The sequence below is a fragment of the Takifugu rubripes genome, chromosome 1 (assembly GCF_901000725.2).
Source record: "Takifugu rubripes chromosome 1, fTakRub1.2, whole genome shotgun sequence".
In the NCBI taxonomy this organism is placed as follows: domain Eukaryota; kingdom Metazoa; phylum Chordata; class Actinopteri; order Tetraodontiformes; family Tetraodontidae; genus Takifugu; species Takifugu rubripes.
Genome location: NC_042285.1, coordinates 2,563,553 through 2,573,416, shown reverse-complemented (window position 1 = coordinate 2,573,416; position 9,864 = coordinate 2,563,553). Strand labels below are relative to the sequence as shown.

The following is a 9,864-nucleotide window of genomic DNA, read 5'->3' as shown; positions in this document are numbered from 1 at the left end:
AGAAAGTAGTTTTACAAGAAACTATTTGAGGTTATTTCATTTTATGATGTATAAGGTTGATTTGTAATATATCTTTCATCCAGATGTGTAAAGTTACTTCACCAAATTCTGTGATTTGGGGATTTACATACACAGGGAGAGCTTGATTTACCTGTATTTCATATTTTTAACTATAACATTAAATTATCAAATAACATATTCAAGTTAGCTTAGTATGAATGACGACATCCCCTAAAGGAATGGAAAAGTCAAAGTGGACAGATGGTTTTAATGATTATGAATACAGACAATTTAAAACAAGATACGGTCTCACAACATCTCACCAAAGTCCTGCAGTCCGATTGGTGTCTCCATGAACCCGGATAAATGATGTTAGAGCTGGATTACTGCTGTTTAAGAAGCTGGGGACTTCATGTAAACTCACAAGAACATTACATACGTTCATTTTCCTCTTGCTTCTCAACTTTAAATATCAAAGCCCCATAACGAGCAAAGCACTCGTGATATCAACCACCAGAGACTTTAAAGGCTCATGATAGATTGCGTGAGCCTAATTGGTTGATCTGTCTGGATCGCAGCACCGAGTGGAGCAGAATGCCTGCAGCTACGGAGACATTAAGCGATTCAACACCTGGAAGCAGGTTTCTGCCAGCTGGGATGGTGAGAAGGGCCTGGCAGAGGGAGAGAAGCTCCCGAGACAAGCCCCCCCCTTCGCCCCCCATCAGCAGCAGCGTGGGTTTAGTCAACTGAAAGTCTGAACACCGGAGGATGGGGGTGTGCATCGCCTCTGCATCAGTTCCCACGCTGCCCACCACCTGCCAGCCCTGTGCCACCTTCATCCTGAGCAGATCTTCCAGACTTTCATAGCCGTACACCTCCATCACCTCCATGACGCCCGAGCTGGCTTTGCTGACGACAGGGGACAACGGACAGCTTCTGTGGAGACTGCTGGCGACTCTGTCCACTCCCAGGAAGTAGGCAGAGCGAAGTATAGCTCCGAGATTCATGGGGTCCTGAATTTCCTCCAGGACAAGCCAGAGAGGGGGGCCGTTATTGCCTTTATCCCCGAGTGTGTTGCGGGAGGCTTTAGTGAGATAGTCCAGTCGACTGGCCTGCAGACACACGCCTTGATGAACTCGGCCCAAACACATCTTGTCCAAGTCCTTTTTGCCGACGTGACAGATTTGTACTCGCCGAGAATGAGCCTCCTCACACACCTTCAACACAGAGGCCCTTTGTGTGGCTTCTCCATCTTTCACAAACAGTTTAAAGGCCTTCCTGCGACCCTGAGACAGAGCCAAGAAACACGGAGCAATGCCAAAAACAACGTCGTGGTTCTCTGAATTGGAGTCCAGGGTTGCCTTCTTTCCTAGCTGCCTCCCCTCCACCCCAGGAAAATCCTCCAGACACAGTTTCCTGAGTTCCGATGACACCTTGCTCTCATTATTTTTCTTGTGTTTGTAGTTGTATCCCGGGACCTGAACGGACCTCTCGTGATTCAACTCTCTGCGGTCTCTCTTCTTCACGAAAGGACTAATTCTTCTGTTCTCAGGGAGCAGGAAAGAAGATGTAACATGATAAGAGGCAGACCGCAGTCTTGAATTTAGTGCATCTATGTTCAGTCTTGTCCAAGCGTTTACCACCTTGTAGTGACGCATGTTGCAATAGCCCAGAAATGTCCAGAGGCACCAAGAATACCTAGTTTAATTTAAATGTATTAAAGCTTACTTACCCATAAATCAAACAACAAACTTTAAAATTGATCCAACCAGAAACACGAAGAGTTTCCGTCTAAATTGCTATTTCACTGGCTAAAAACTCACGCGTGCAATCAAGATGCGCAAAGTGCGCAGGATTAAGACCGGATGTGGAGATATTTTGACCTATAGAATAAAAGACCGACATTTACTCCGCGTCAAAACAAAAACAAACTAGTAGAATATTTTTGACTTTTTGCATTTGTTTGTATTAAGATAATGTTAAAAAGGGAACCCAGGTAACTATGCCGTCAAGCTAACTGGGACAAAACAGGAAATTGTAAATGAGCGATTTTGTCTAATAAAATTAAAATCATAGTAAAACACATACGTAGATCGTTGGTCTTGATTTGTGAAGCTTTGTGAAAAGGAATAAGAAAAGACCAGTGAAATGAGGAAAATATTTGCACAATGGAAATAAACGACAAACGTGATCGCTTGTGTTGGTTTATTTTGAAAGGCACAGTTCTTTCCTTTTATCGCCGTTACAGTAACTTCAAGTCGCTGACGTAATGAACAGTGCGCGGCTGCGTCATTTCCCGGAAGTAGAAATAACTTCAACACGGAAGTGAAGTGAAGAAATCAAAATAATTTGTTTCTAAAAGACGGCCCGAGCGTCGTGTAGCATCTGAATAACTACAGTTTTACATCAAGTCGGCTACAAGGTAGGTTAACATAAAGCAGGGGAGACTGTCTTACGCTTTTGGTTGATCCTGGGCTGTTGAGAGAGCGTAAACACGGCTGACTACTGTATCCGAAATAGGCCTCTATATGACTCCAGCGAGTAATATATTTTCCATGTGTTCAAGCGATGACAAGAGACCAACACAACCAAACGGTATAAAAAGCGGACTGTTAACTGTTCAAACACCGTGTTTCTGGGTTGTTTGCCAAGTCCAACTGTTGAAGTCCCACTTTGCGTTCACGAATACATGTTTGATGACGCGTGTGTGGAAAGTTTCACTACAATAAACTCTGATTTTCACAATTAGACAGATCGTAAATGTAAAGTGTTGGGATTAGCTGATCATTTAACCATGTAGACAAAACTGACATGACCAAGAACCCCTGGAGACAGACTGGATAAGTTCTGTGTGAGTTATATTGAAATGATGACGTCAGAGGGAGTATTTTCAAATTATTTTCAATCCTAAATCACTTTGGTTCTGTGTCACGTCTCAAATATTTCCTAAATTATGAAAGAAGGCCCATTGTAGCCGTCCAACCCGGCTACATATATGGCCAAGGTTTTGATAATCAATTGGAATATTGAAAATGTCCTGGAGCAACGTGTATATGAGTTGATGACTGTAGTTCTTTTTGCTACTTAAAAGCAGCGTTTTATATATATCAAAGTCCTTTTCACAGTTGAAGATTAAGCGTCATGACAGGTGGGAGATTTTAAAATACCTAAAATGACAAACTAAACCCAGAGAATATCTGTCAGTTCATTTTTTGCATGACGATTGCTTATTAATTTCCCTCTCTTTGAATAGATGGAATTCATTTTTGGAAGAAGGAAGACTCCGGAGCAGATGTTAAGGGAGAATCAGAGGCTCCTCAACCGAGCCATGAGAGACCTTGACAGAGAACGACAGAAACTGGAGCAACAGGAGAAGAAGATCATTGCTGACATAAAGAAAATGGCCAAACAGGGACAGATGGTTAGGAAAAAAAACCTGCTTTTGCTGCATTGAAGGGATTAATGATAAGTATTAAATGACTGCTATTTCATTTCCGTAGGATGCTGTTAAGATCATGGCTAAAGATTTGGTCCGCACCCGGCGGTACGTCAAGAAGTTCATCTTGATGAAAGCCAACATTCAAGCTGTCAGTCTGAAGATACAGACGCTCAAGTCAAACAACAGCATGGCCCAGGCGATGAAAGGGGTGACCAAGGCCATGGCCACCATGAACAAACAGGTGTGTCTGAAGAATCCCTGACACGGAAGCACCACGAGGAGCTTGTTGTGTTGACCAGCTGATGTTTCCACAGCTGAAGCTACCACAGATTCAGAAGATCATGATGGAGTTTGAGAAGCAGAGTGAAATGATGGACATGAAAGAGGAGATGATGAACGACGCCATCGACGATGCCATGGGCGACGAAGACGACGAGGAGGAGAGGTTAGAACGGATTCCGCTGCTTCACTGTGCTTTTATTTTTTAGATTAAAGAAGGGAAAGGAATCGCCACCGTGTAACACAGACATGAACAATTTGATGAAACTAATGTTAATTTGGTAAAATGCCAGAAACATTAGGAATTTGAGAAGCACAAACCTGGTGGAAATCTCAGCTGATCCATCCAGGTTGATCAAAGACAGTGGATTGGTTTGAAATGGTTTCATGTGTTTTTGGTGAATACACCTGCTAAAATGTAAATGTTTTCTCTCTTTTTCGCCCCTTTCTCGCTGCTTTTTTCCGCTTCACGTGCAGCGACGCCATCGTGTCCCAGGTTCTGGATGAACTGGGTCTCAATCTATCGGACGAACTCTCAAGTGAGAAGCTCGTGCTGCCGTTTCTGTCGCCTCCCTTCTCTTCCATTTCTCACATCACCTCCTGTCGGTTCCAGATCTTCCGAGCACCGGAGGAAGCTTGTCGGTAGCGGCGGGGAAGAAAGCCGAGCCCCAGGCCGCCGTGGCCGACGCGGACGCCGACCTGGAGGAGCGACTGAACAACCTCCGGAGAGACTGAGCAGTAGCGGCCGCAGAAGCCGCCGATACAAACGTACTCGAATTTCTGCGATTGGGTTCCTTTTCTTGGCGTCATTGGCGCAACACTATCTGTCTGAGCAGTGTTCTGAGGCCGTTTGGCTTCCTGTTTGCCGCATTTTTCATTTACTGAGCTTATTATGTTTAATCAGCAGTTTCCAGCCTACAGGGATCATTAATCTCCCACCTGTAGGTGTAGACGTTTTCTATCTCACTGAAGACTTTGCCCAACTCTCTGAAAGTGATTGTCAGTGTAAATGCTAACCATCGTGGCGCGTTTTCAGTTTCGATTAACACTAAAAATGCTTCCGTGAACCCAGAATGAGTTGGTCACATGACCAAAGGTTCTTTTTGGGGGGTTTCCCTGAGAAAAGCCTCGATGATTTTCATGTTTATTTGTGGTGTATAAAATGTTATCTGATATCCTTAATTTCTATATATTTACAATCAGGACAGTTGATATTTTCATGCGCATCTTGACATAACTGATGTTGTCACGGATACACGCATCCCAGAGTGAAACGTCACTCCTGTTTGTTGCTGGTGGGAATTTCCCCAAAATGCTCAACAAGTTGCTGGCGAAGTCTTTTAGACGGACTGTCTCTGTTCAATAAAGTTTGGTTTCCTCATATGTAGCAGGTTGAAGTTTATCATTTCATGGGGAAAATTAAAACAGGTCTTTTAAAGACGGCTGGTCAAATATTGCGCCTGATAATTGCTCCACTCCTCTTTCTCCACCTTTGTGTCAAACTGGTAAAACCTCATATTTGCTGCAGGTGAACCTTCGAGTGTGAAAATGGCTCCCGTGTTATTTAAGAACTCCCAAAGGTTGGTGACAAATGTTCAGCGTTTAAAAAAATCAAGTCTCAGATGTGTTAGTTTTATTTCCCCCCCCATATCCGAACTTTCAAACCTGTCAATTTGTCAACATACAATCAAAGAACAATATTGAATCACTTCCAACATTAAATAATAAAAAAATAACAGCCATGTTTTATGTACATTTGTTTCTGAAAGCTATGTACATAAAGAAAACAAACTTCTTTTTTTTTTTTTGCCTCCACATAAATCTGGTAACCGAAGCGGGAAGCCGTTTGCGTCGCCATGGAGACGTGCAGGTCAGAACCAAGCGCTGCAACTGGGAGTCAGTCCAGGGGGGGAATATTGACTGGCAGCGTACTGGTGCTCACTAGAACTACAGCCGGACGCGTCCTTACGGAGACCATGCGGAAACACCGGACCCAGCTGACACGACCGGACTTACAGGCAGCAGAACGATCAGGAAAATAAGATCATATATGTACGTCGCAGTCAAATCCCCGTATGATGAGGCAGCACTTCTCAACAGCCATGCTATTCCCATCAATGTTGCCATTTTTCTCCCACCAGCGGAGTTTTCTTGGTTATGGGGTTAAACCATGCGGGCCTGTTTTAGTTGACACAGCTAAGTAGAGTTCATGCACTTACATTAGTAAAAAGAACACTGAGGATGACTGGAATTGCCTGCCGACCGGAATCCCCCAACAGCCGGTTCTTATTACATTTGATTGGCTATAAATGCGTTTCTTTTGAAATGAGATCATGCTGAATGTGGCTCACGACTCCCGGTGTGACAATAAACATCAATATCTCAAGTTGTGATTCAACAATAAAGGCAATATACAGAACAATAGTCAGATTTGGGCTTCTCCCCCCCCCCCACTTAGGTTGCAAGAATGGCTGTTAAGCATAAGCAGAATAAGAAGCCGTATTGCTCAGGACATACAGGGTGTTTTTTTCTTCTTCTCTCCCCACCACATGTGAGCTGAAGATTAATGTTCATTTTCAGAACGGGACCCTCCTCTTCTGGTGTTCTAATCTGTTTAAAGTAGTGCAGACTTTGCCCGGGATGTTTACATCATTTCGAAACTGCGCCACGAAACAGGGAATCGCCTGTTCAGAGGGGTCGAACGTGTCGGGGACGCTGACTATTCTACAGGGGATCAGCCGGTGGCGTGCGGACACTCATCACCTTTGAAAGCAACGGCATTTAAACGCAGCGGCGGGAAACTCGTCTTTTTCTCCCGTCAAACAACACGCGCGCTCCCTCTAACCCGGGCCGCCGTCGGTGGCGCTTCACTTCCGACAAGTCCGGTGAGGCGTGTGTTTTTTGGGCACCTCGATGCGACACCGACTTCGGTCGTCCAGCCAGGGCAGCTCAAAGTTTCTGCAGGAACAGACGAAAACAAGCTTTCAGCCAGCAGAAATAACAGAGAGGCTGATACAGTCGCTATGGCAACTTACTCTTGTGACAGTTTGGGCAGCGGGCGGCCAAACGCAACCACGGGCAGGAAGGGAGTTATCACTATGGTTTCAACTGCCGGGGGGGGGGGGGAAAGAGGTTAAAATCTGCAAGAAGCAAAGAGCAGCTGAAAAGGCAGCGGCGTGCACGAACCGTCTTCGGTGTCGGGGTAGAAGGACGAAAGCTCTGGCTCCGCCTCCGTGATGACCTTCTTCCTGTTCATGCGCTGCTGCAATCGCTGGAACATGCGCTGCTCTCTGATTCGCTGAATGTCCCATCTGAGGATTCAAAAGCAACAGGGGAGCTCAGTTTGCTTCCACCCACACGCCAACGGGGGCGTGGCGTTCCTATACGAACGCCACGAGGACGTTGGTACCTTTTCCTTCTTTTCTCATCCAACTCCAGCTTCATGTGGCGTTTCAAATACACGTTATCTTCCAGCAGCTGAAAGAACACACGAGAGCTGATTAAGGTCGTAAATCCGCGGTCACCAGGTGGATTTTTAGGACGTTCCGTTCAGGTTTGTCTGACCTCGGGGGGGACAAAGGAAGGTTCCTCATCCAAGGGCTCGATGTGATTTTCCCTCCATGATGGAACTAGAAGTTGGAGAAGAAGAATTTTTAGACATATGTGTTTTCAGCTCATCTGACAAAGTGATTAAAGTTACTGGCTGCAACTTTGAGTTGGACTCTAACGCCAATTATGGAAGGTGGCACCAAGACGACGTCTTCACGAATGAAAGCACTTCTATTCTCTCGCCACCTTTGGAAATGTTTTCACCCATCTTCTGTCTCGTTTTGGGCTAATCTCATCTAGCAACCAGCTAAATTGACCCAGGATATTAGAATAATCTGAGAGAGTTGGGTAAATGTCCTCAAGGAGGGGGGGGGGGGGGGGGGGGGAGGGGTTCAAAACCGCAGCCAGGAACTTTAAAGATGGGATATAGGTTAGGCTTACAAACAATGAGCATATCATGTACTACATGAGGAGTCCACTCACTGGCCACCTCTTCCTCCTTCTTAGGGGAAGTTTCACGCAGAGGGGACAGCGGGGGCTGGTTCCAGCAACACAGGTACATCTCTGTGGTCGACATGAAGGGCAAATCTTCAATGTGACAGCTGGCCTCAGGTTCTTCTTTGCAGGTGAGCATCATGTCCCTTTCTGCCACCGGCCGCGCGGGCACCACCTTCTCTGGGGTTTCTTTACTGCGCAGCTCTCTTTGATTCGGAGAGCCCGGCTGAAGCTCGGCTTTCTGGGGGCTCAGTTTGGAACTTTTGCCGCGCGATTTTTGAACTTTGGAATCTCCAAAGCACGATTTCCTGTTGGAGTAAGGAACATAATTGGAGAATTGATGTAACCCCTGCGGGCTTTTTCATAACAATTTTCATCACTGCGAGTTAATCCCAAAGCGGCAACGACGCCTAATCATTAACTTCTTTTACCTCTTTTGACCTTTGCCATCACGGCTGAAGGGGAGCTGGGTGGCTGCATTGGATTGTGGACTCTCCTCGATGTCCAAATCCCACATGTCGTCTTTGTCAGGCGTCCATGATTCCAGGGGCTGGAAGAGCCGCTTGTCACGGGGCGGGTCTTTCCTTGTGAGCTGCAGGCGACGCTCCATACGCTCAATGCGTGCCAGCAGCTTCAAAAGAGGACACGATTATGAGCTTCACCCCTTTTAAAGTGGAACAGAAATGGTTGGGAGTATTAAAAAAACAAACGTACCGTCTCCTTGTCTGCTTTAAGTTCATCTATCTCTTTGTCCTTGGACTGCAGCTGTTGTTGCTGTTGTTCGATGAGGTCCAGTTGCAGGAGGAGAATCTGCCGGAGGCAGTTGGCCTGTGCGTGAGGGTTGGCAGGGTTCTTCCTGAGGTTCCTCCACTTGCCCTCAGAGGAGAGTTCGATGGACGCAGAGCCAAGGACTCCGGGGACGACCCCCTTCACAGTGTCATCAGCACCGGCATCCTTGGGGTTATTGTTCATAGCCATCTGAGGGTTATCCATAGTATCAGCAGAGAGGGGTTTACCTTTCACTGGGGTTCCCTCACCCCCCATTTGTCTGACAGGGGACAATACCCCCACGTTAATTTTGTCTCCTTGAACTAATCTTGCAACCGCGTTAGAGAGGGAAACTTTACTTGTCATGTAATTCTGGTCTGAGTCTTTTGGTTTGCTCGGGATTGGGCCCTCTGCTAGTGTTCAACATGTACACCCAGGCGGCGGGACTCCGCCTCGTGTCTGTCCCGAAATGCGTTGAGAACAAGTCAACGATCCCCGTCTTTGAACCCAGTGTTGATCTGGAAGTCATGGCGTCTCCAGCGGCTCCCCATCCTGCAGCGCCTCGGTGGTGCAATTCCCAGCAACCTCCTTCACAGAGCCGCTACCCTGCACAACAATAAAAACAAAGCCATTCGCGGCCTTAATGCTCGACTGTAAACTTGGTGTACATCGTGAGAGGATTAGAAACAACCACTCATACTTCAACAAAACCAGGAAAACTACAATGCCGAAATCCTACCATGTCCCGGACACCTTTTCCTAAATACGTTGGCCGGTAAGATATTCAAGCTTCATGCGGATAATAACCGCCGCAGCCAAAAAAAAGAAGAAAACCCGACGCAAATTTAAACACAAGTCAGTTGTCGTCGTGAAGAATTAAAGTCAATTGGGTGCTGAGGATCAGACTGCAGCATGAGGACCTCAAGCCCCAGCCGGGAGTGGCTGTGCAGGACACTAGCAGCAGGCATCGCCTCCATTTTGGATCTCGCGAAATCATGAAAAACAATAACAGCTAGCTACTCGGCTATCACTAGCCGCGTCGGGTTCAGGCGAGCCAAACAACGAAGGGGACGCCGCCACTAGCTGGAGCCACTCGTTATCCGGACCATCGCGGTTTTAGTCGCACGCTGTTATGTATTCTGACCTTACCTCGGCGACAATTCAGGCCGAGCGGCTAGTGCCTTCATGTTCCCTCCTTAAGACTTGTTTTAAACCGTTGCCCAGGGCGCATGCGCAATTTCCTGGCTGGCCAATTCTTGTTTTGAAAATGGAGTCCAACGGCCGCCGATAGAGGGAGACAACGAGCTACTATACGGAAATCAATGAGTTAATTT

General features: G+C 46.4%; 3 protein-coding genes and 1 long non-coding RNA gene across 8 annotated transcripts; 2 read left to right on the top strand and 2 right to left on the bottom strand.

Annotated features, from left to right (window-relative positions):
• Positions 1–248: 248 nt before the first annotated feature.
• On the bottom strand, positions 249–1,924 carry mrm1 (mitochondrial rRNA methyltransferase 1 homolog (S. cerevisiae)). The gene has a single exon (XM_003961123.3). It carries the CDS (start codon positions 1,656–1,658, stop codon positions 531–533), a length of 1,128 nt encoding a protein of 375 aa, XP_003961172.2. The 5' UTR covers positions 1,659–1,924; the 3' UTR covers positions 249–530.
• Positions 1,925–2,266: 342 nt separating this feature from the next.
• Positions 2,267–5,156, top strand: chmp2a (charged multivesicular body protein 2A). 2 transcript variants are annotated; one of them, XM_003961075.3, is made up of 6 exons: positions 2,267–2,422; positions 3,254–3,421; positions 3,501–3,680; positions 3,754–3,884; positions 4,196–4,257; positions 4,332–4,453. In XM_003961075.3, the coding sequence occupies exons 2-6, from the start codon at positions 3,254–3,256 to the stop codon at positions 4,451–4,453; spliced, it is 663 nt and encodes a 220-aa protein (XP_003961124.1). In that variant the 5' UTR covers positions 2,267–2,422. The 2 variants fall into 2 exon arrangements, with proteins under 2 accessions (XP_003961124.1, XP_029700422.1); XM_029844562.1 differs by lacking the exon at positions 2,267–2,422 and having other exon boundaries at positions 4,332–5,156.
• Positions 5,157–5,331: 175 nt separating this feature from the next.
• msl1b (MSL complex subunit 1b) lies at positions 5,332–9,796 on the bottom strand. Of its 4 annotated transcripts, none has more exons than XM_011611128.2 (9): positions 9,680–9,796; positions 8,477–9,136; positions 8,194–8,393; positions 7,709–8,070; positions 7,283–7,347; positions 7,128–7,195; positions 6,905–7,029; positions 6,754–6,826; positions 5,332–6,676 (listed from the first exon to the last, which is right to left on the bottom strand). In XM_011611128.2, the coding sequence occupies exons 2-9, from the start codon at positions 8,894–8,896 to the stop codon at positions 6,586–6,588; spliced, it is 1,404 nt and encodes a 467-aa protein (XP_011609430.1). In that variant the 5' UTR covers positions 8,897–9,136; positions 9,680–9,796; the 3' UTR covers positions 5,332–6,585. The 4 variants fall into 4 exon arrangements, with proteins under 4 accessions (XP_011609430.1, XP_003961125.1, XP_029700168.1 ...); XM_003961076.3 differs by having other exon boundaries at positions 7,751–8,070; XM_029844308.1 differs by having other exon boundaries at positions 9,675–9,770.
• LOC115251640 (uncharacterized) lies at positions 7,191–8,475 on the top strand. Its single transcript, XR_003890162.1, has 3 exons — positions 7,191–7,271; positions 7,775–7,893; positions 8,224–8,475. It is a non-coding gene; the product is annotated as an uncharacterized lncRNA (long non-coding RNA).
• Positions 9,797–9,864: the final 68 nt, after the last annotated feature.